General features: G+C 37.3%; 1 protein-coding gene across 2 annotated transcripts in view; it reads right to left on the bottom strand.

Moving 5' to 3' along the window:
* Positions 1-26,767, bottom strand: part of CHCHD3 (coiled-coil-helix-coiled-coil-helix domain containing 3) — a 163,863-nt gene that overhangs the window by 50,758 nt on the left and 86,338 nt on the right. For both annotated transcript variants that reach the window (XM_074869682.1, XM_074869683.1), the window contains exon 5: positions 7,480-7,563. In XM_074869682.1, coding sequence (XP_074725783.1) covers positions 7,480-7,563 — 84 coding nt within the window. The remainder of the gene's footprint in view (positions 1-7,479; positions 7,564-26,767) is intronic.

Below are 26,767 nucleotides of genomic sequence, written 5' to 3'. Positions count from 1 at the left end.
AAGAATGATGATGGGTTAGAGAGGGATACTAATGAAGATAAAATAAAGGGGAAAAAAACCATAACTGCATTACAAAAAGCACAGCATATTGAAATATCACATAAACACATCACTGTGGCAGGACTCTAAGTTATTAGTTTGCATCCAGTATACCATTATCCCTAGGTCTTCTGGAAATGCTTACAAAACAAAACCATGGAATTATTCATCTTTTGCCCCAAACTAAAGCTACCAAAAATCAAAAACCATCCAAACCCATGGTTTTGCACATACTGGGTAAATAAAAAAAAAAAAAGGATTGCAAACAATCTCTACGAAACTTGTGCTTACATGTTAAAAGTTATCAGGCGTCTTACTGCACAGAGGAAAAAAGTCTGGAATATTAGTTATTGCACTTTTTTTGGTCTCCATTTATATAAAGACACACATACAGAATGGAAAAATAATCTATAAACATTTAGAGAAACACCAATACCTAGCATTCAGCACGAAACAACTCCTTATTTTGTTATTAAGCAGCATTTCAGCATTGCTATTGATTGGATATGTGATAGTGAAAGATGAGACTGAAACAAGTATTTTTATTGGAAAAATGTCTCAGAAGAAAACACCATGCATTTTTCATGGGCTTAGGGGGAAAAAAAAAAATATATGGGTGAGGTGTGTATTTAATAACAAACAGCTACTTATTCATAAATGGTAAATAAAAGATAATGAGCATAAAAAAATAAAATCAAGGCTTAAAAACAGTTGTTCAGAATAATGATTGTGGCTCAGGAAGATAGGGAGGTAGTGCATTAATGCAGCACTCCAGTCAGAAGGCTACGGCTCAGTCTGTCTTTGTCAATCAGGTTGAGGTTTCAGATATTGTAATTGGTAGCAAGTTTCCTAATCTCAACCTGCCAGGCAAGAAGCGTTCAACAAAAGCTCTATCCCCAAAATATAATGAAATTTGAAGAGAGGAATTTTCTAATATTGGCAACATGAAGCAAGATCACAGGTTGGGTTGACAGCTTTATTATGCTAAACTGACAAAAACATTACGCTCTGGTCAGTACTAAAAAGGGTGGTTTTCATGAGCAGTATGGAAACACAAAGCACTGGGAAACTCTGATGAACTCCTACTTTTATCTCATTGGTGCAGCCTATGAGCTCAGACATAGAAAAGTCTCCTAGCCCAAGTACAAAAAGAGAAATTAATGTATCTTGATTTTATACTCAGGTCTCTTGCTGCACTGATTTGGGGAAAACTGCAAGAACCCGCTGTTGCAGCTGAATATCCATTTGAAGAAGAAAAGACACCAATAACTTCACAGAAATAACACTATTCATTAACAATGATATGATGTGATATACAGTAGAATTCGTCAAATAGAAGCCATAATATATTTTATTGCTTCTATCTGAAAAGTGTTTGGAAATAGAGTTAATGTACTGATATACACTGGGAGTGTGTGTGTATATATGTGTGTGTGTGTATATATATATTCATTCTTGATATAGGGAGGGAGAGAGAGAGAAATAGCCAGCCAGCCAGATAGAAACAAGAAAAAAACACTAACATCTCATAGAAAAAGAAGGGCCTAGGATTGATGGAACTGTTTTCTTTCAAACTATGGATATTTAGAGACTGCTGCTATAATGACTGGTTAGAATTCAAAATTATTGTGAAGTAATAATTACAGAAGAAATTCTTCCCTGTGAGGGTGGTGAGGCCCTGGCACAGGTCGTCCAGAGAGGTTGTGGATACCCCCTCCCTGGAAGGGTTCAAGGCCAGGTTGGACAGGGCTTTGGGCAACCTGGGCTAGTGGAAGGTGTCCCTGCCCGTGGTTGGAACTAGATGATCCTTCACCTCCCTTCCAACCTGGTATTCTATGATTCTATGACTATGAAGCATCTCCATAGCGGCAAACTGGAAAAACTCTGAAAGTTGGGGAAGTTACAAGAGATTCCTTTATAGACCATGTTCTCAAAAAAGATGTTGGCAGTATACATTAAAGCTGCTACCAAAAGGTTGCTTTACTCATCCATGGTAAGGAAGATGCAAAATATAAAGCAAATTTGGAACACAGTGATTATTTCTGTTGCCATACATTATGTTTAGAACAAAAATCTATTTGAGTGGTATTTTGTATTGCAATGGACAGTTTGGAAGAACCTACTGGTATTTCATGTGTCCAACAAAGCAAGCACACATTGCACTTAACCGACAAGTACAACTTAGCAAGTCTGTCAGCTCTGTGCTAGACCTAATTCCATTTCTTCATGGAAACATCGACAAAAGGTTTGCTGAGCTTTCTGCATCTCCCCTAAGTGCTCAGTACACAGTAACATCAGCCAAAATCATTTCCTACTTTGCTGGATTCAGCCTCAAGTCTTAAAACACTGTACCTACATCACTGCTATTTGGTTTTGAACGACATGAAAGAATGCAGTACAAATGTGTGGAGAGTAAACATGTTTGCTCTAGCAAATACAAACTTCTGAACATAAGAGGTGAGAGGAGAATCATCCGCTGGTTACGAAATTCCTGCTGATACAGTCACGCAAGATCAAAGGAAGTAAACAGACTGATATCTTAAATAGAAACAAAAATCTTTAAACTGCTAGAATACGTTGCAGGGAATAAATATGTTTGTAGTTATACTGCTTTATAATAGTCCCCCTCTGTTATCTACATCTTGCAAACTACAGTTTACAAAAAACACAGCAAACAGATTCTGATTATTTAGTTGTTGAGATTTGAAAAGGTAAACAAGGCTCTGAAGCATCTGAACAAATGCGCAACTCGCATTGTTTGCATCTTAGCACTTATGTTCATTATAAACACCTACAAAAAGCCAATACTTGGCTGTGAAGCTGAACTGTATATCATCTCCTTGTCTGAGCACTGGGGCCATCGCTGCAAAGCATGTTGGTCCATCCTAAGCCTTGAATAGAAAAAAGGAAGAGATCATTAAATTATAATTTCCCCACACAATTGGTATAAGCATTTCCTACCAACAGGATTAGTATGAACACAAGATCCCAAAATAAAGCTGCTCAGCAGTGAGGATGGCAGTTTAGTGTCTAGTAAATTTGATTTCTCTGAAAATCCTGACACATCATAATAGCGAAATCCTATTTACTGTAGCAAGCAGGATGGATAATACTATTTAACACCTGGTATAGTATGTGCCATCAGCTCACAGCTTTGTGCTCTGTGTGCTCATTTTACCTTAAGGTTAATGCTCCTTGACAGCCTACATGGTAAGTAGAATCCCCAAATTAAGTGCCAAACCTATGATTTGCAAATCCTTCCTCAAAATTTTAAGTCAAGAAAAAATGGATGCAGATAAGAGGATCAAATTTCCGGAACTTATGTCTATGTTCTCAGGCTCTGATCTGGCAGTAAGCCCTGTGTGGTGCAGGAGTCTCCCCGCACAAAGGCCACTGAAGTCAGCAAGGATATGCACAGAAATTATAGAATTGACAACAAAGAAATATCAGGGCAGTAACTTGTTGACGGCTAAATCTGTAGCATATGTAACATAATGCTGAAACATCCAAATGCTAACAGAATAATTTTATTACCTTACCCGGTATGCATATTCACATGCATACTACTCAATACTGAAAGTATTTCTAGGAAACTCACAAGCATGGAAACTTAGCTCAAGTGAGAAATATCCTGATTAATATGGGGATACATATCTTGCTCATTCACACTGATAAACTAAGTAGTTGTGTCATACAGCAGTGTATTAAAATTAATTTCCTTCTGCTTCTGTGAGTAGGGGCATGATTCTCGTAAAGATGCATAATAGTATTATAAAGCAGTGTAACATGAAAATAGTCGGATTTGCTGTAGAAAATTTGAACTAGGGAGAGTTGCATCATCCTCAAAGCGACAGAAGCATGCAGACACACCTCGCTGTGTCTGTCTGTACGGTGCCAAAACTAGAAGCAGAAGCAGGAGAGGCTCTAGTCATGTTTCCTCCATAGCAAAAATATCCTAAAGCAAAAGCAACTGGGTGAAGGAACGACAGGGTGTCAGCTGCTCTGCAGACGAATGCAACTGTTGCCGTTGACTGGAACCTCCACATCACAGCGACATCAGAGATGAAAGACATTTATGAAGTCTATAGGCACTGGGGCTTGGCATTGACATTGAAACCGGTGGCACCACGGAAGGATGATGGACGTGGAGGAGCTGAACAGAACAATGATGGATACAACAGGCCAGAAGTGTGAGATTGCGTGTGGGGATACACACGGGAGGCAGTGCGAGAGAAAGAGGCCGTAGGATTGTTCTTCCAGGTAGCAAGAAGCTCAATATGCCCAAGATGTTAGTTCGCCTTTTTCTTCCTCTGCTATTTTAAAATAAAAAATCAAATGGTTTAAAATACCACTAACGCCACCTTATTATAGTAAATAATGAAGACAATGTAGAGTACACATATGTCAATGATCTGGATGCTGTGATCTCTTGGGGTTTTTTTGCTGTAGCCAAGAAGCACCATTAGCCTGTAAGCAGACGACGAGAAACACTGACAAATTTTTCTCAAAGCTTAGTGTGCAAACTCCTAAATAACAGCTTAACATCCTAGTCAGATATACAGTATGAGAAGGTTATTCTTTAACTCCTTTGTTAAACTATCTCATTTTGCTTTGCTGCTGTGGAGCATGTCATAACTCATAGCTTATGTGCTATCTTTGACCTAGAAACACTGGCAGCTGTTAGGGGAATCGCTGGGTTTTTGGAAAGTATCAAAAGGTTTTTAGCACATAAACCAAATTTATGAACAGATAGTGCCCTGGAGAATAGAATTGTTTATGTTTTAGTATCACAGCTGTCACTGGTGCACAGTTATTTTGTCCTGTATTAATCCCCTGAAAAGGTTGAGCATCTTCACTCAGTCGCTGAAATATTTTATAATTGACAGACTTCATCTGGCACTGAATATGTATAATAATTTTCTCCATAAGGAGCACACCGTGCTGACACTAATCTGTTCTGTTGTCGTCTCCCTTTATTATCAATGTCTGCATTGTTTTTTCAGCAGCACTGAAGAACACAAATACGAAGCTTCTAATTGAAAAAGCTAAGTAATCAAAAAGCCAATTAATCATACAGATGAGCTCTGACACTCAATGATGCAACAGACTGAAATACCACATACGCATAACTGAAGTATTTTTAAAGTGTGCTTATTTGATGTAAGAATGATCTGAGAATGTAATTAGCATTCTTTGTCACAGGTGACAGACTCATATGGCACATTTCTTCATCCTGACATTACATCTCTGAGCTCCGCTTACTCCGCTCCCACCTTACCTCCCATCCTGATCTTTTCGCTGCTGAACAGCCCATACCCTGTGTACCTTTCACTGAAATCAGGACAAGTTTAGGAACAAATAAGCAGCCTATTATTGTGCTCTGTAATTTCCAGAACATTAGGTCTTTCCAGACCTTCCTTTTTTCTTAAAGCTCTATCTCCATCCCATTGCTCAAAACCCACCAATACAGAATCTCACAAATGACCTTAATAACGGCTGCAGGCACCAGCCTCAGTGAAGCTGGGATTGCAGGAGACATGACCTCTCTGCTTTAGCAGGTTTTCATTCTGTAATCTCCACATCTCTGAAAAAGTTCAAAGCCAGATGTGGAGTACAAAGTTCACCTCCTTTCAGAGCTCCAACAACTCTTTTTTGTGTAGAAGAGATATGCACACGTACTTTGAAAACAACCTGGATGGCAAATTGGCAAAGCAAAGGTTCCTTAGCTTACAAATAAAAAGCCAGAATGAAAAGACAAGCCTTAGTATCACAAGAGCTCCACTCTGAAGACAGAGCAAACATCACCCATAGCATAAAACAGTCAATTCAGAACTGCCCACTGTAGCCCTGGAGACTTCCAAGTCCAAGAAGAGGAAGCGAGAGATGGCCGAGATCACCTATGTCACATCACTTGGTGGACAACGCTTCGGTAGTACTCAGATACACTTATTTATAGTTCATCATCTCATTTGTACACAAAAGTGATACATTCACATGCCTGTTAAAGGGCAATTCCACATTGGAAGCCTCAATTAACAGTAGAAAGTGAAGGCACTGTATCAACGACCTAGCAACACTAAGAATAAAATCTTATTTACTGCATAGCACCTTAAAAAGGTAAAGCAAAAGCTTTCAAACAAAGAATCATGGTCTATCACACATCCTTTGCTACGAATTACTCCAGTACTACTTGCAACATAATGATAAAATTGAAGGCCGATAACTAAGAGCAGAGGTACAACCACCCCATAGGAAGCCAGCTTGGATGAGATACTGCAGACAATTTTTCCTCTAACACCAGCCAGTTACTTGAGAACAAGAAAGGTATTCTGTGGGGGGTTTTTGTGAAGGATCTTAATTTTTAACTGTTTAAATAATGCAGTTTTACAATCATTAAACTAATTTACCCTCATCCTTTCAAACTATTTTTCATTGCTAAGAACATGACTTCATTAATGTCATCTTCAAAAAGGCAGGACAAAACACTGAGACAGTATCTGATATGCCCTCTATTTAAAATATTAATTAAGACCAATTATACACACTGATAATTCATGCAACATGCTCTTCTTCCTGATCCATAAAAACAAGGGGTTTTCTTCTATCCTGCTAAGCTGCATAAATGAATATATATCTTGTTAATGCTGTTTTCAAAACTAACTAAAACAAATCCAAATTAATCAACAATAGGTAGGCTCAGGAAGAAGGCAGGGGGGGAAAGAAGGCAAATGTATTCAGACTGAAGGTTACAACCAACCTGGGATCTAGAAAATTATGACAGCAGTAATTATTTGAAATTAACACCCTATAAAATAATACCCTCTAAAGAAAAAGAATGTTAACAGCAATATGGTAAAACATTGCAAGCATGTCACACAGCATACCAAACTGTTCTGAACAGTTTAGTTTCAAGTCTACTGTGAAAAAAGACACAGAAGTGCTTTTTGAACATGGCATAAACAACTTGCAATTAACATTAAACTCTCCACAAACTGGTGGCTTTTGGAGGAACCACCAACTCCACCCAGCGAAAGCAACTGTGGACCGCAACGAAAGCAGAAATTCAGTGTATATCTGCACACTTCACATGCAGTTTTAAGACTATTTGGTGATACTCATTCATTTACACCGGCTCTTCATCAGTGCTGGTATAAAAGTAACCTCGTTCAGATTATTTCTCTGTATGTAATTCCTGTGACAGACGAAATCTCACTGCAAATGTGAGAACTTAGTAAAGAAAACAATATTCTCAACATTAAAGCCTCCATCTTGTCAATATTAAGCCAGAAACAGTAGTAGTTAATACCAAAAAACCCTCTGGCCACAGTTTTAATCTTTATCTCCTTAGAAAAGTCAACTTGTTTAACAGTAAAACATAACCAGGAAGTCAGTAGCAGAAACCAACAGAAAAGTCTTCATTAGAAGGGAAAGAAGGCTTACCCTTTCTTCCAGTCGAGCCAGCTGCTCTTTGTAGTAGGCATCATGCTTCTTCAGTTCTCTGTCCTTCTCCTCCAGCTGCTTGGCCTAAAAAAAGAAGTAGAAAGATAAAACTGGATCAAGAAAGAGCCTCACTTGCAAAGCAAAACATCTACTCTGAATTGTACCAGTAAGGAATATACAACGATTGAGAACTGCAGTCTATTAGTTTTTGCCAAAGAGTGTATTAATAAAGATGATGATTGCTGCATTGAAAATGTAAAGAGATTGTCTATTGTACTGGGTTTTTTCCTTCCCTCCTCAACAGCTGTGCCACAGTTTGTCCAAATGTATTTGGAAATGTCACGAAGATGGAACCAAGCATACCACGCTGAGATTTTTTTTTTTTTTTTTTTTTTGATTAAATTAACTTTGCAGATCACTTCTGAACTTAGGGTAACTTGCTCAACCTACCGAAAAAATATACGCAGAACCTGAATATTTAACTTTCTTTGTTAACTGTTACTAAGTGGACATATTGACATGAGAAAAGCTGAACTTACATCCACATATTTGTAGGCAGTGGTAAAAAGAATTTATTTGAAGTAGCTGTTTTTTCTTTAAAACCCCAGTTCAGGAATGCATTTAGCACATGCCTAATTCTAAACACATGAACATTTGGAAAGAACCAAATGCTTACATATTTGCAAAAGCAGATCTAAAAAGTACATCTAAAACTCTGCTGTCCCCTTTAATTAGTAATCATTCCTCTGGAAACTCCTACATCAGCTGAAGTATTCAACTAAGTAAGCTGAAACCCTTTGCTGTAGGATCACTCCCATGTCCAGTATCTTAAAATAATACAGAATAATTTTTAACATCTTTTGATGACTAATATGACTTGTGTGTTCATTTAAGAGACACTGCTTCCAGCACTACTGAGCAAGTTGATATGTTTTTGGCTTTTCATCTGTAGTATGTACCAATATCTAGTATTAAGGGGCCTCATTAAGAATTATAGAATACATTAAAAGGGCACACATTCACACAGAATACATACAAAGCTGTAAATCCTCCAGAGTAAATACTAGACAAGTGATTTTTAACAAGCTATGGAGAATTTAATGCCTAAATTATCAGCACAAATTCACTCCAGGCTCATAATGTTTTAATAATATCGTTAGTGACTAATAATTAACTATCAGTGGTCATTACCACAATTGCCTATTCAACATTAGTCATTTACCTCTAACATTATTTTCACCCATACTACAAAGCCAGCTGCAAAAAGTTCCTATTTTAGCAGCATCATGTAAAATGGTAAACTGTTGTACTCTTACTTCTAAAGATGGTATCTCCAGGTCACACTCTTAGAAGCGTGTCAGAAAACTTATACCACATACTGTGCTATACTTGTATAGATACAGGACTTAATTCTCTTTGTCAAGATTAGTTTTGGGGTTTTTTTTGCAAATAGTCAAAGAATTCAAAAAAAATCCTTTGGATTTTTGGTTGTTCCTTACTTAACTACTTACCTTTTTTTCCATATCCTGAAGCATGTAAAAAAAAAAAATCAAAAAGTCAAATTAAATTTACTATATAATGTTGAATAAAAAGAATGCAAAAAAATGCATGCATGTCAGGCATATCTGTAATCTAGAAAAATGCAGAAAACTACCTGAAAGTTGTTGGGTTTTTTTTAATGCAACTTCACCAAAAATAACCCTACTCATCCAAATAGCAACAGCCAAATTTTAATTCTACTTGGATGAACCAAACCTTCCCCTCTGCCAATCACCCCATCTTCAGTATAGTGCCACAGAGCACATGCTACAGCCCTGTCCACCACCACTTAAATCGGCCTTTATTCACTAATTACAGGTTTTTCCAAAGCTGATTACACTAAATAGTCTACAGCCTAACTAATATGCTTCGTATTGATCATGGTTTTGCGTTTTCTAGGTAACCCCTGTACGACCTCCCAGACCTGCTGGTTACAGAAACAGCTGAAAATTCATTGCAGGTTGTGCCTCCCCAAAACCATCCTCTCCCAAATATCTTAATACAATATTTCAATGCATTATCATAGTTACCCGTACACGAATATTTTATGTCAAACCACCTCACAACCCCTGAAATATTTGCAAACTCAAGAACATTCTTTCTGTGCAAGTGGAGTTAAATAGGCAAGTGACAAAGAACACGTAAAATTAATGTTCCATAACGCTTATGAGAACTCAGTTAAGTTTTAGTTCTTACAATTCAATAGTGTTTCACACGAGTCTATCGATGACCTGAAACCAAGCAGCAAAACTGACTTTGGAAAGTCAGTAAGATATAATAAAACCCATGCAAGAGCATCACGACTTAATTCACCTGCCCCATTACTGATGATTCACAAGAGCAGAAATTTTCAGGGTGTAAAAACACAACAAGTCAAGGGCACAGTAATGATGGAGGAGATGAAACCCATCCTCTCCTCCAAGTCCAGCTGAGTTGAAATTCTTTTCATCTGTGTCTTTCTTGCTGATCAAATGCCATTCAAAAAAGCAAAATGGTTTTGTTTAATGGTATCTGATCACTAAATTTATATACATGAAAGACAATATGAGCAGGGGAATGCAAATAACATTTGTTTCAAGGATATTCATCTGAATGCAAGTTTTTGCCCTGGAAAGTTAGTTTTTTGGGTTGATTTTGGGGTTTGGTTCCCTGCCTCCCAAGATAATTAGTGATCTGGATTTTACTGCACTAAGGATATGGGGGCCAAGAAGCAAATTATAGTCACGCTGCTTATTGCCCTGATCCTATCAAAACTTTCATATCACTGATAAAGTAGAAATATTAGATGATAAGAATACTAAATAATACATTTATCCAAAGGTTTGGTTCCCTATATTGTGAAAGTAACTGGAAGACTTGGTAGGCCAGTAAGAAACTGAGAAAAAAAAGTTTCTTTCACACAGTTACCATCCCTGGCATTTGTACAGTAACGCAGACGCAGCAAAGTTGAAAAAAAAAAAATAGTAGAAAAAATTATTCATTTATACAAGAGACAATATAAATATGCTAACAGAAGAGAATCCACTGCAGAAATAAAAACCTGTAAGGTAATATTATATTTATGGGGCCGCAGCAACATGATCCCAGTGAATATCAATTAGCCGTAACAAAATAATTAACAGTAGCCATGTATTCAATTAGCTGAATGCTGCACTTTAGTTGTAAATGAGATATTGGAACGGGTTCATTGCTTCTTCACAAAGTAACTCTAATAAACAAAGCGTTTGCCTGGGTGTTATTTAGAAAACAAATTCAGAAGGTCACCTTTGAGAGGCAGCCCATCTTCCCAAGACTACCCAAAAGTAAAATCCAAAAATAGATCACTAATATTAAATACTTCAGAATCACTAGGAAGCTGGACCAAGATTTAAAGGCCAACTTGTGTTTCATTTTCACAAGTAGTGCCTGGATTTAGCACAGCACTGGTATGAGCTTCCATCACCTGGGAAATGGAAGTCTACAAAAGAATTCCCGTGCATCGCCTCGTACGCGGCTACAGGGACACTTGCAGGGCAGCCCCGTGATGAAGCCAAACACTTCTCATGTTGGATACAACAGATACACATTCATTTTGTCCTTTGTGAGGTAGAACAGAACAAATACGCAGCTGACTGAAAATGTATGTTTAATACTTCTTTAAAAAATAAAGGAATCCAGTTAGCTGGATATGGCAAGGTTCGAGGTGTGTGCAGTCTATAATTGCTATTCTTTAATAAGCTGCAGGGGATAAACCATTATCAGGTAGTTTAGGAGAAATCTGTAGGCAGATTTCAAAATCAGCTCTTGAAGCACTCGGCAGTCCCAGGTCTACAGCTGCCCCTCAGTGCAGACTTCAAGCTCCAAATACATTAACATCCACCGAGTTTACAGCAGAACACCGCTGAGATGGCTTCAGTCTGTATTTTTCTGGCAGAGAAGAATAACCTGCTTCAAAATAAGAGTCCAGTTTTACATTAAATTTATAAATCATCGTCAGGCATCTGAAAGTGCTCTGCCTTGGTCTTGTCAAGCTGCTCCATGGTCATTTCCTCATGAACCCATCATGAACAAAGGGTAAATGGGCAACCAAAGGACCAGGTCTCTGAATCCATATTCAGGGCTGTGAGTGAGCCCAGGTGTTGGGTCTGGGGGTGGAAAGAGCACCCGGCCACAACGGGTTTACAGGACCAAGGGGATTTGCCAAATGAAATGCTAACTACAGCAATGAGGGCTTTTCTCATGAGAAAGGTCACATGAAAGATCTACAGGCCTTCAGGAGGGCTCGTGTACTTTGAAGGATAATGGATTAACAGGCAAAAGAAAGTGGCGGCAGAGAGCTGGCCTTCAGCAGCTCCAGAAGCACCATCATCTCGCAGGAGAACTGCTGGCAGGTCAGGATGAATGTGATGCACCAGTACTACGAAAAAGCAGATCTCAAAAAATGATCTTTCACCATTATGTTGTTGGAGATTTTTCCACTTGTTTTGCAACTTGAGGTTTGCTGGATATCTGTAGGTTAAAGCAGGGTGCGAATTCACGAGCTCACTGACACAGACGTCACTCAGGTACAGACTACGACTGTCACACTGTAAAACAGTTATTCAGCATTTGATGTCCACTATATTGCTCTGCCCAGAAACCCTTTTTCAGTGGACTACATTCACCCGTCACATACAGTCCCATGCATTCACGTTTGAATGTTGATAATATCAGATGAAAAAGGTTCGTTATTTGGATACATTATCAGCAAAACCACGACCCAATAAAAATGATTGTCAATTTCCACATTTAATATATGTTGGATTGCAACAGGTTTAAATTTTAACATGTATTTCAACATCTAAATATACACATCATTCTGAATGGGCAATAGGAGTAACTTATGGCTATTCTTAGAAACATATGCTTCTCCCTTCACCCCCCAAGAATTTCTTTTTGAAGCCATCACTAGTCACAAAATCATTCCTAACCACAAAAAATGATCCAGACACATGACTTAAAAAAACTATGTTAATTTCCACTTGTAAAGGTAGGGAATATTTATGAATTAGAAACAGCAACAATAATGCATCATAAAACATATCCTTTGACAACTGTAATTAAAACAAGCTTTTGTAATTACCAGTAAATGTGCTACAGTATATTTTCTAAAAATAATGAAGTCCTGAAAGAATGAGTAGTGCAGATAAAGAAGATGAGGCTAATGAAGAAAATTAAAAAATTGAATTTACGAACAAGTTCGGATCTAGTCTATACAGATCATGTGACATGAAGCTTCATTTAATAAATCTAGTTATAGACCAAAGGAGAAAAAACCAAATGTACCCTGTGTCAAACAAGAGAGTTACGGATTCCAATTTCTAATGTAAACCACAGGAATATGCAACCGAAATCCAAAGGAACATTGTTCTCCACCAAGACAGTTCATTGATCTTCTTGTCCCAACAAGAAGAGCTTCTATTACTATGGTAGAAGTAAAAAGCTGAAAAGGAAAATGTGGGACGCTTGCTGAAGGTGGTGGATAATTTAGGGAGAGTAGACACATATAGCTGAGGTACTCAAAGGGACCTCAGGAAGCCATGTAGTTCCTATTCAAAATAGGGTCAACTAAGAGGCCATTTCTAGTACGTCAAGGCTGTATCCAGTTGGGTTTTGAAAACCTCCAAGCATGGAGACTGAACAACCTCTACCGTGCCTTCTTCATCAGCAAGGTCTCCCAGACTCTGTGTATAGAGACAGGGTTCAAGCCAGAGAAGCACAGTAAGTACTGAGTCACTAATCACTTGAGAGGACTCTGGGTTCCTTCCAGCCTGATTTATTTTATGATCCTATCCCTAAAACAAGGGGCAGAAAGATGACATTGTACCAAGCTACTTCAAAATGAGGGGGAGAACTCATTGCCCTCTACAACTCCCTGAAAGGAGGTTGCAGAGAGCTGGGGATGAGCCTCTTTAACCAAGTAATGAGTGATAAGACAAGAGGGAATGGCCTCAAGTTGTGCCGGGGAAGGTTTAGACTAGATATTAGGAAGCATTTCTTTACAGAAGGGGTTGTTAGGCATTGGAATGGGCTGTCCAGGGAGGTGGTGGAGTCCCCATCCCTGGAGGTGTTTAAGAGTAGGGTCGACATAGAGCTGAGGGATATGGTATAGTTGGAAACTGCCAATGCTAGGTTAAAGGTTGGACTAGATGATCTTCAAGGTCCTTTCCAACCTAGATGATTCTGTGACTCTGTGATTCTGTGAGCAACAAGACTATTAAAGAAAAGCTCTACTTATCCCCAAACTCTGCTCCTCATCCAGTGAATTATCTGGTTTGTTCAGTTTGGTATCAATGGATTCTGAAGATTTTATTTTCTTGAAAATAAAAATTAAAATACATTCATGACTATTATATTCATTAGCAATATGCACAAATGCCTCATGTTTCCATCCAATCATAGGCCAAAATAAAAAAGAGACGCTAAACAAATCTGTATTACATATATGTATGTCAACAGGAATAAAAGAAAGGCATGACTATTTCTGAAACTTTATATACATATACATGTTTTTCATTTAACTAACACAGTCCAAAAAGATCAAACATTTTAAAGACTATCTGTACTGCTGCCAGGTATTTGTAGCAATTCAAATAATGTCTGTAACCATTTCTGACAGCTTCTGATGTTTCAGTCATGTGTCAAATACGTACAGTTTTCCACTAATCCTAAAGAAGCATAGACTGCTCCGTATGAGCCAAAGCGGATTTCTCTATATAAAAAAAATGGAGCAAAAGAACTATTATCCTGTAAAATTCAGGGAAAACAACAGTCAGTAAAGAGATTTAGGACTATGTTCTACCTCCATCTTTGTTGCTATACTGCTATTGTAGTAAGTCATAAATGTTTGCCCTTTTTTACTGTGCTCAGAATTGATCTAATAATAATTTTACAGGAATACTTTGAAATTTCTGGATGAAATGAACAACAGAAGGGTAAGGAAAAGATATTAGTAAGCACTGTGAGCCAATATTTGATATACTTTAAAACAATACATGGTGTAAAACAAAGGAAAACATATGGAACGACCAGCCTTCCAGAGGTGTTCTCACTCCAGTTCACCTCTGAAGTCCAAAAAAAAGAAACTTGCATGGAAGTTGTCTAATACCTAAATATTCAGACCAGAGAAAAGTTTTAAATCTTCTAAGCTTTCATTCTAGGAATCTTTATTCTTACTTCAGGAATCCAGCATCATTTGTCAACACTTTGATATGATATTATCATATTTTTAAAAGCTACAACTTATTTCTTTTGCCTTGCAAACTGAAGACTCAGTAGACTGAAAGTAAACAGTGAAATAATTCTTATAGATGCTGCACTAATATAAGCAATGAAAACTCAGTATCTCATTGAAGCCCACTTCAAAGTCAATCTCCTCTGAAATCACATAGAAAACTTACTGTATCAAGGTCTAGCAGCTTCAGGGACAGCACGTTCTCCAATGTTATTTTCCATCTGTGAATATCCTACTTCTTGTATCGAATCATCATAACTATACATGAATTAATATCATTTTCTTTCAACAGAAGTTGCATCATTGGAACTGGCTGCTCAGTCCATTCTCCTGGCTACCAATTTCCACTAATGGCAAAAAATGATGATGCCCAAGTAGGTAAATTCACTTTTGAATACAAAATAAGAGTACACTTATTTCTTCTCAGCTATTCAAGTTATTGATTTCTGTTTAAGACACAAAATTGAATCACTTGTAACTACATCAGGTGTTTCTCAATTTGAAAGATACAATATAAACAGCGCCTTCATTTTTGGATGTTCAAGAAGGCACTACTTAAAAATAACTTTAAGACAATAGATTTTCTGTATTTTTTTTGAAATTAGATCTTGTAAAATTGAACTCTTTATAATAAACAAACCATCAAAACTCATTGACTCTGTCTCAAATAATGCAGCCATACTGTTTACCATTACTCCAAAACAGAGAGATTTTTCTAATCAGCTTGATAATAAAAGAACTGCAATTAGTAGATAATTTAAACCAGAAGTTGTAACTCAGAAACAAGCTGGTTTTTTAAATGGGGCATATGACTTCACAGTGAAATATTTAGGTATTCTACCTCAGCATTATCAAGGGAATATCATTTTGGTCAGTCTTGGGAATGCTACAGCTTTCACAAAAGACCTTCTCCCATCAAGAAATATGGTAAAGAAAATATTTATAGCTAATTGGTATGCCATATATATTAAAGATAGACAAAATTTATCCCAATTAATAAGTTATTGCTTTTCAGCTCTTTCGTTTCGTCCTTTGCAGCATTTCGAAAACTTGATTCAAGCAAATAATAGGACAGTAACATAGTTCTTTTCATCATATCTCTAAAGTATTTAACCGTGAAAATCCTATATGATAAGAAAAGTTACTGCACCTGTTTAAATTACTCTAGCAAAGCTAGAAAGCAAAGCCTTGGGAAAGCAGGGGGAAAGGGCAGGAAGCGTGTGTGGGGATACAGCAAGATTTAATGCTCTTTGTATTTTAATTACCGAATTACAATGCTGGTCTTTCAGCATTTTCTTTAAAGCTTCAGCAACTTATTCTGAAATAAACCCACAAGAGAATTACTGCCTTGAGTAGAGTACCTCTGAAAGGAGCCGGGATTGATTTGTATATTGATTATTGGTGAGCATCTTCCTTTTATATAATCCTATAACACGTGTCATTGAATTTCCATGTCCAACTTCCATTCACTGCACTTTTATTTCTCTTCTCATTTGATTGCAGAGTCTCTAGGGCAGAGCCTCGAACTCACTACACATCTGTGCAGTGTTTAACATAATTATACTTCAAGCTCTGCTGGTGTTTGCATTATTCGAACAGAAATAAATAATACTCTAAGCACAGAAAATATATAAAAATACATAAAATTGATGGAAAAAGCAGAGTCAATGCAAGAGCATCATGGGGATAAACATTTGATTTTTTTGTAAAGACCATGCTGGAAAAACAAATGAATATAATTTAAAAGATTTTTTTTTTTAAAAGCCCCGACCAGTTCAGATGGTATGTGTCTGAGTGTGCTAGTAATTTGGGACTGAGCAACTGAAAAAAGCCCAAACTTATAAATGTCAATTAGTAATTGGAGGCAGGAAATATATTTAAGAGAGGGTCTGATGCTAATATTTCTATTCCTTATTCTGACATCCTTGTCATGTAAATTTGTTGACAGAACATTTAGAGTGATTAACATAGCAGGGCACTGACTGGCTGTTACAAAAACATGGTTCTACATTTTACTACAATTTTTTCTCACACTAGGAAAGAATAAAGCAGTTGACTAATGGGATATTCAAAAATAATTCAATAATATCTTGCACAAAGGAAAATGTAAAGCAAATCATAAAATCCAATTAAATGCTCAAAGCTTTAATAAAAATTACTGGATAGAAATAGCCAAAAAAGATCAAACTGGAGAAGATTACGTGGTCAATGTCCCATGTTTCAGGCAGTTTACAACTGAGGTGACTTCAGCAGTCATCTAGAAAAAGGGATATGTTGGGACAACAGCAACTGGAAATCATCTTAATCCACGAAGACCATGGAGAACATCACAAGAAGCTGTTAAGTTACAAAGACCACGCAACCTGAAGACAGGTTGGACAATGAGGACAAATGGAAAATGATACAACTTGGAAGCAAAAGTCTGCATCAGCCGCATGAAACATTTTTATTCTGATTGTAAAGCCCCAGAGAAAGACTTTTCTAGTCCTGCAGGCAAGCCAATAAAACCTTGTCCTGTGCATAACAATAGCCAAATAAATACAGAAAGAAATTTATGAATAAAAGGGGAAAGAGAAGACAACACCATGCCAAGATTGCATTATTTGACATAAACTAAAGTCCCAGATCCTCCTAGAGCTCTGATCACTACAGCCAAAAGTTTCAGAGAAGAAAGAAGCTGGAGATATATAAAGACCAAAACCATCAGAAGTGCTTTGTGTACGTAGAGGGTAGGTGATAGAGGTATACAAAATAATTAAATGTTCAGAGAAGGTGAGCCAGGCTCTCTTATTTACTCCTTCTCATAATACAAGACCGAGGAGATATTCAGCGAACAGTGAAATTGAAAAGCAACAAATTTGAAACCAATTAAATGCATAATTAACCTGCAGAACTCATTGCCAAAAGTTATCAATGAAGCCAATCACTTAGTAAAATCCAAAAAAGTTTAGATGTTTGTATTAACTTAGAAAACATCCACAGTTATACCTATAAGGTAGCGGAAACTCTGGATTCCTTTAAGGACTGTAAACCTCATCATTCTGACAACAATTTAAAATACTGAAGTCTGTCACACATGAATTCTAAGACATTAGGAGGAAACTCCCTGACCTTTTTGTTTCACCTGTACGTTACAAAGTGCCTCCTAAGAACTACTCTGTTTCTTGTGGTATATTGGAAAAACCATTATTTGAGTCAAAAATTTCAACCACTTCCAATCAGCTGCTGTGATGTTGTATTTACATAACCAACACAGAAAAAAAAAAAAGCCCAAAATAAGCCTTGCCAACTTTTTTCCTTTCCCAATCAAGATGACAATTTACATAGGGATTACACAGATCCATACAGAAAGCTCCAAGAGGTCTTCTTGAAGAACTGCCTCTCATTTGTGTGTTGGTAACAGCTAAACAGTGTAAGGAACCAATGTTAAATGAAACTCAAGGTATAAAACAAAGCAAAATATGTAATCAGCAGGGGAAAAAAAGATAGCTAGCAAGTAAATTTAAATACTGCTGAGACAGAAACCAGAATGCCAAACTGGTTCAAATGACTTGTGCAGAAAGACAGACTGTGGAGTTTCTCTGCTCAGCGAATTTCCTACCATTAGCCTTATTGTTCTTAAGACAGAGAAATCCATGCAGCAAAAAGCACAATTTTCCAGCCTGAAGAAGAGAAAAAGTGCTGAGAAGCACACTGAAGACAAGGGCAGTGAATCCATGCCCTGAGTTTACCAAAGCAAACCAATACTGATGGCTCCTCTAACCTCTTTCTTCCCATTTCTGCTTCTCCTCTCCTTCTCTTCACTTTCCCAAACAAACATAAAAATGGCAAAATTGGCACAGCTATAAGCTTTGACACTGCAGCTGCTTAAATAACTATCAAGGGCGAGTAGAAATTAGGGCTGTAATTTCAATCTAAATAGTAAGAAGTCAATCACTTGAAAATTAAATCTTACCACTGCAAGGGCTGGGTAGAAATGGATGAGAATGTCCCACTATGATCCATCACTAAAGAAGCTATTAATTACCGTGTTGGTTTTTCTTATTGCTTATTACTGTATCACAAATAGAGCAGCTCAATCTTAGACGGGGATTAGGATTCAGCTGTGTTCAGTGCTGCACAAATGCAATATGGACAATTAGCGGAAAGAAGAACACCTGCGAGATTTAATGTAATATATATTCAAGAGATAAGAAGGTAAGAAAAAGACCACAGACAACAATTAACATCCAATAAGCCATATTTCAGGAATTTTTCCATTCTTAGAGAGCGTGAGTGGTAGAAGGCACAGTAACAAATAAGCTAAACTTGTGCTGGCTGTTATTATACCAAGATGTAAATGTTACCAGTCATCAGGAGTATCCTGATATTCCCTACTTTTTGTTTGTTTACCGTTTTAAGCAGAAGAGAATTAGGGCTTCAATGCAAACAGCTTCTGGCTCAAGGGCATTCCCTACCAGTGAAGCTCAACATCATGCCCTTACTGCATCTCAAGCAACGTGACCCTAAAATGGAGTAAGCGCGGTCCCGAGGCACAGGAGCATCAGCTGTGCCCTCAGTTCCACTGGTTGTGCAGCCTCCAAAACGATTTCTCTCCTTTTCTTTCTCTTTTTTAGGGAGTGATGTTTGCAATGAGTCTGAGGGCTATTTGTACCATGCTTGGAGAATCTCCAGTCCATATATTTTATATAGGAATACTATTATTTTAACATGACCATTTTATGTTGTGGGTGAGAAACTCTGCAAGTGAAAGCAAGGACTTAAAACTGCTTTATAGAAAAGTGGTTTCATCCCAGTCAATAGAATCCTTTAGGAATATATAAGCTGCCAAGTACTTCTTTAAGAACGTCAAAAAAACCCCCAAACTCTTACATTTTGGGAGTTGCTAAAACACGTCAATTTTACACAATCTTTTGTGTACTGCCCAACATTTTGAGTGCTAGAAAGCAAAGCTCTTCTCTGAATTTGTGAAGTGGGTTTTTTTACTGCATGCTTAAATCTTATTTGTCATGCAATACAGACTGTTCCAGCCCACAGTGAGAATTAGTGCTTAATTTTCTAAACGTGGAGACACATACCAACTACTTGCAGAAGTAATGTCACTGGTATTTGCATGAAATTGAGAATAGCAAAGAATTGTTAAAATGAGATTAATTCAGAAATGGTAGAAAAGTAACAAGTTTTCTCTGTCCTTAAAGATGAAGAAAAAAAAAAAATTATTGCAGAACAAAACACGACGGATCATAAATAGGCAAAAAAGATCTAATAAAATGTTTATTCATCCCTCATAGTACAAAGTACACGACACCCTGTTGAGGTTTCAGGTTATTAAGCAAGAGAAGGCTCTGCAACAAAACGAGAAGAAAATCTGCTCTAGGGACTGAAGGATTTTCCTTTGTCTTCCAAGTACCTTGGTCTGGTGTCAGATAAATACAGAAGTCACAATGACAAGATCAAGGCAGATTGACTGAAAATGTCAGGAAAAGGCAGAACTCTTGTTTTATACACTTTCCCCCCCTTCATACTCTCTTGTGAATTATAAGGTAAGCCAGATTTCAGAAACAAACAGCAGAAAAGAAATAATAATTGACTTTCTACGTGCTCTTCTTCAAATAATTTCTTTAAATCTTCTTCATTCATAAGTGCAAGCATCTAAAGCCACTCTAAAGAGATCCTCGTTTTTTATAATTTTGGGTCTAGAGGAGTAACACATACAATGTAGGTTAAGAGATTTCAAAAGGAAATTTCAAAAGAAGAAAAACATTATTGCCTGCAGAAAATGGGAAATAATACATATATTATATATATACTCATAGATATATTAATTACATTTAATTATTCTGCTACTATCTGCAAGATATCACATCTATCTGCAAGGTAACACAGCTATTCAAACTTACCTGATATTCTACCTTTATTTAACACTGATACACATGCTCAGGAATGGACAGGCTAAAGAACTGAATTGCCAACAGAAATAACATTTTTCTTGTAACAGATCTCACTGTGTGGGCAATCCCTGACTGCTCAAAATTACATTAAAATTATTTGTAGGTGAGAAAATACTCTCAGACATCTTCTGGCACGTTTATCACCATGTAGTATGATCCTGCTAAATTGCAATGACTTAATGGTGACGTTCAGTTAGTTATTGAGTGAGACAACACAGCAAAGTCCACGTTGACCACTGCGGCAACAGGTATGGTTTAATTTAAGTTAGTACTGACTCAGTACTTCAACAAGGAGCTAAGGAAAACCTGTTTTCAAAGGGGACATAATACTGGTGTCCTAACTGCCTGTTAGTAAAATGTCTAAAGTCCTGTAAAACTCGGGTTCCCCCATTCCCCTAACCACACGCCAGCTTTAACAGCTCTAATCTACCTTCCCAAATTCAACAGGCAGTCTCCAGCAATGACTATTACTCACTTCTTTCTTTATGCTATTGAGCACTATTAGACATCTGCCACATTCTACTTTCACAGCCTCAATTTATAGGTGGAGGAAGTAATATATTTACATGCAGAAGTTAAAATGTATTTGGGCACTGAAATATTGACAAGGTAACTGCGGTAGAAGCCCAAGTGTTATTACCGCTGGTGACATACGGGCTGAGCCCAGCTCAGACACACTCCAAAGGAGAGATGGAGGCCTGAATCTATGTTATGCAGAATATCACCACAGATGCATAAATTCAGCTCCTACAAACTAAAATTAAAGAGAGTCTTGTTTGCTGTTATGAAACCTTAATCTGTAACACACAGCCAGCAGTATTTTTTTTAACGATGGGGAAATAGCCTCATATCTTCTCTTACTTAACTGGAGTCAATAAAAAAGGGCAAAGCAGTTTTCCCTGAAATTTAAGCTGTAAAGTAGAAAAAATGGTAGAAAAATCTATTTTTAAGACAAACCTGTTCGGTTTTTTTTTTTAATCTGTAAAAAAAAGACTGAAACACACATGGTCCATAGCCCATATAAATGGAGCTGCTTCATCAATCAAGACTTAAAAAACAAAAGCATTTAAAAAAGAGCAAAAATTGAGATAAAATAAAGAGAGTAACTATCAGATCAGAATCTGTCTATTCAATCCAGACAGAAGACCCCTGGATTTACTTCTTACCATTTTTTTTTTCCACTTAAGCTGCAGGTCCATCCTAGCTTCAGGTACTTCTACTGCTAGTCTAGTCCTTCTGCACTTGTGGTCACCATTCCTCCTCCTCCCTCACACTGACTCCCAAACAGCTCAGCATGCCGTGGCACCAGGCACCTGAATAAAGGACTCAAAAAACCCCCAAAAAACGGAAGAAACCCCCCAACAAAAAGAAACACCCCACCCTCAAAAGTGGCTGCTCACTCCAAATTCTGGAGTTTCCTATGCACGCAGGTCCCACCCTTTAGCCTTTAGGAGTTTCACTGCTGCCAAAGGCTATCTTACTCTAAGAACTAGAGAAATATTCTAGACAATACATTTTTGCACCAAAATAAATATTCTAGTAGCAAGTAAGCACATTTTCAGGGAATGTTGGAAGTATTTCACATCCAGAATGCCCAAATTAAAGTAGAGCTCATAGTGTAGCTATGCCTAAGTGATGTAAGAAATGCAGGCAGGGATTTGGACTTTTTAACTACATCAAAAGCTACAGCTGGAAAGCAAATACACCTGTTTTAGGCAAACAGGTTTTTATCTCCCCACAGCCCAAGTATATTACTAAATATAAATTTGTATAGGTGTGTGCATATATATGTGTATTTATACATTTTTATATAAGCTTATATATAAAATCCCTTCTCGCACCTTGATCTCAAAAATTACAACATACAGAGATCTTACGTGTTCATTCTCAAAAAGGATTAAGAGAAAAATAAAGGGTTTCTACAAAATACTATGTGAAAATTTTTAATTGGCACTTCGTTAAAAAGCAGTTTCTTTTTGAAGCCTAAAACTTCTTCCATTCTTATCCATGTATAATGCTTCCAAATGATACCAGAATTGTATGTAAATCAAAATACAGAAAGAGCACTGGTAGGGAGGGAATGGTGTATGTAACTAACAGGGGACAAAATTTTCAACAGGATGAGCATTTTTGTGAAAACTACAAATCTACCAGCGAATTTAGTGGGACCAAGACACTTCTCTGGGCTTTTTTTTGTTTGTTTTTAATATAACAGGGAGTATCAAAGACACTGAATATTTGACTAATCTTCTCTTTGTTCAGCTCCCAAAAAAATTTCAAAGCATTAACACAAGCATTTCCAAACTACTGAAAAGTGGCAACAGATCTATTTTAAATGCATTTTTTGCACAACAAAAAATAAAATCAGAAGACACATAAACAAAGATCTACCCTACTAGTTACAGGCTCAGAAGGATAATGCACACAGAAATAGTACAACCTAACAGATCAGGGAGTGGAAGCACAGGCACGTTCAGGGTTTGAGCTACAGGAGAGCAATAGCTTTTATCATCACATTCCCTGCATATAACTTAGCTTTTCTGTCTAATATTTACAGAAGGAATAATTTTGACAAATATTTTCAGGTTCACAGGCAAAAAGCCATTCATCCAAGGCTGAGTACCAGGGATGGCTGAGGTAAAACCACAGTCACAGCTAATCTGCTCCAGGCTACTGGAACCTCCTCAGATGTTATTCTCCGATCAAAACTGTGATAAATTATGAAGACACAGAAAAGCAAGAAATATGGAAGTATTTATTAAGGGCAAGATGAGAAAAAACAGAAGGATCTTGCAACAGAAAGTGGAGGGCTGATACAATCCTCCCCCTGAAGGCTACAAAAGATCTAAAAATTTCATGCTGTAGGTGGGAGGGTGGGTGAGGAGGTAGAAGGCACATTCCTCCCAAAGCAAGTCAGAGAAAGAACTGGGGCCAGCATCCAGCTACTGCTGGCCATCACTGCTGGGGGAACCGAAACTCATGCTAGAGATGAGGAAGATTATTTTCTCTCCTTTTCCATTGGGATAAAAGCGAAGTCCTGCCTTACCAGCAGACCAAGTATCATGCAAGAAGGAGCACGAAGTTGTGCAGCTCTGCAGCATGGTGGGATCTGGGACACTGATACAAGAGGCTTCACCATATCTGACTTGGCTTGGCTAAACACTCATCTTTGAACATTAGCATGGCAAATGGAAAGAAGCAGGACATCCTTTTAAAAAATTAAATAAATTGTGAACGGTAATGCAGCTTGCAAACTGGGCAAGGTAAGGAGGAGGACCAGAAGAAGATCTCTTCTACGTTTTCACCAGCAACTGACCCCCTCAGGGATGGCATCCAGGGGATGAGAAAAACTTTCTCAGTCTATACAAGCTCTAAAAATGAGATTTACGATATACCATCAAGGAAAACTACCAAAAAGGAACAAATCAAGCAGAGATGATGATAGTGCCAGCAGAAAAGTTTCAGCTGAGGGTCTGAGGCTGGCTAGCAGCACTAGATGAGGCTGGACACTGTCAAAGGAAATTGGTAACAAAATACTAAACTATGGTTTGAGAAGTCAATTTATCAAAGTACACTTCTGAATTGCAATTGGAGCGGGGGCCTCTTGGGAGTTCTCTCATTTTCTGGTGGAAATATCTTACTTTTTGTAAGATATTGATGGATTTTCCTAAATTAAGATGCACCCACAGCATGAAGAAGTGAAAGATACAATCATGCTGCTATTTTCCTCATGATGTCTGAAGTAAAATTATTTCTAATATTTTCAGAGCTAGGAAAAAAGATATGAAATATTCAGAAATTCGTAATTACTCTTGTAAGCAATTCAAAGATTGCCTTGGTATTAAAAAAAATGAATAAAAAGGAATAAAAACATCTAAGAGACTAAGTTAAATGGAATAGGTTAATAATTTGTATTATCTTATCACTAAGGTTTATACAGTCATAAAAGCATAATGGCAAGGAAATTTAGATTTAAAAGAGAAATTATGTCTACAACCTTACCCAGTGTTCTAAATAGTAAATTTAAAAAAAATATCTGCTTATTAACAATATCATATCAGGAACACAGTGGAGAGTGAGGCTATCTACCCATTTATTTTTAAACTATTCCCACTACTAGTACTCATGGCTTAATGCAAGCACCCTTTGCAATAACATATCACAGCAGTGAATCAATAAGACTCATTATCATAAAACCTGACTCTAATCTGCCCTACTACTTTCTTCCCCAAACGCTGATCTATTTATAAACCCACAGGACAAATAATCTACATGCAACTGTTGCCTACATTTGGAAACAGGAGCCCTCAAACATTGCTTCAGGCCTATGGCTTAAGAGGCAAAGTTGTGCAGGTATCCTCCTTTCTGAAATCACTGGTGGTGGACCCAACGCTCCTTAAATGTTTCATGAAGACAGACAATCATGTTGAAGAACTGAGTTACGAACACTCCTCGTTTAACAGTTTTGAGGGAGTCTTGTTAGCATAGATTTTTTTTATGCTTTAAACAAATTACAAATATTTTTTAGAACTGTCTAGTATATTGTTATTTATAAATAACAACAACCCCCCAAAAAAAAGCAAAGTGCTCAGCTTGCAATAATAACCAACCATCCAAGTGCCACGTGCCTTGAGAGAGATCTAAGACAGGAACAAATTAACTTAATCCTATTACTTTAAGGTCCAGGACTGAAAGAGCTGCTGAACACTTGTGGTGAACCTGTGTCACTTTGATCTTCACTGTAACAGAAAAAGCAAAATGACATGCTCAAATGAAAATCATTTATAATAGATGAAAGCAGGGCAGAGCACTCCATGGATTAAATGTGTTTAGGAGAGTCAGAGGGTGAAAAATAAATGAAAATTACAATTTTCTACAGCCCTCTTCCCCCATCTCAGAACCTTTTCTCAAATGCAAGCTCCAGCTTCCCAAAATTACTTTTAATCACTACATATATGAAAACCATAGTGAAAAGAATGCACATTAAAATATTGGTTGTACCTAGTATGTCATTCTGTAGCTGACTCAAACGCAACTGTGATTAAACAAGTAAATCAGACTAGAAACAAAGGCATGAACTCTTATATTGTAAAGTTAAAAATTAGAAGGGCATATTTTTTTTTCTCCACCTATTAGTACTGCAGGGTGAACTTAAATTCCTTCTTCTATATTTCAGTCTCTATTTCTAGAAAGACAAAACGACATGTGACTATTTTAATAGAGTATTTGACAGGCTGCTATAAAAGGATGTCATGAATGCAAAGCAACGCTCACTCTTATATACAACCGAGGTACTGTGACATACATTAAAATTAAAATATGTTGATAATCTGACCTTGGGGTACCTTATAGAGTTTGTGTTTTCAGAAACCATTTTTACCCAGTTGTCTGTGCTCCAAGTAGTATTTTAGTGATGATTATGTTAAGATCTCCATCATACGATACTGAAAATATCATAATCCAAAATATAGTTTGGGGGTTTTATTCTGAACTAAGCTTTTGGCTGTTTTAATCTTCTTAGAAGTGTACCTAAAAATAAATTTTGACAAAAGAAAGCAACTTGCTCTAGCTGAGCCTGCTTTTAGCAAGGGAGTTGGACTAGATGACCTCCAGAGGTCCCATCCAACCTCAGCTCTTCTGTAATTCCACAAGAACATTTTTGCTTTTCTTTCTGAATAACTATTAACTACTTACAGTTGGCAGTCCTACCACTCACATTTTATTAATTTCTGGTGTATCTGAAGCTGTCAGGACTGCACTGTGTATACTGCTTTGTTAACTATTCACCCACTGGAGATACCAGCACAGGTCTGGGTACAGCGACTGTTAGTTGCCAAACCACCAGTTTCTGCAGAAGAACAATTTATCAGGTTCTTCTCTAACAGGAAAGTTTTAAGACTCGCATGTGCTACAGGTGAACTGCAGATAATGATTTCAATCTTAATATCTGCACATATAAAAAAAGCCCTGTTTAAATGATGTTGCAAAGTCTTTGCAGAATTCTCAGTTCTTCAATTTGCTCCGGTAACACTTAGGAGCAGGCTGC

This window comes from Strix uralensis, chromosome 5, assembly GCF_047716275.1.
Source record: "Strix uralensis isolate ZFMK-TIS-50842 chromosome 5, bStrUra1, whole genome shotgun sequence".
Classification (NCBI taxonomy): Eukaryota; Metazoa; Chordata; class Aves; order Strigiformes; family Strigidae; genus Strix; species Strix uralensis.
Note: the sequence above shows the minus strand (reverse complement) of the source record. Positions and strands in the feature narration are given on the sequence as shown.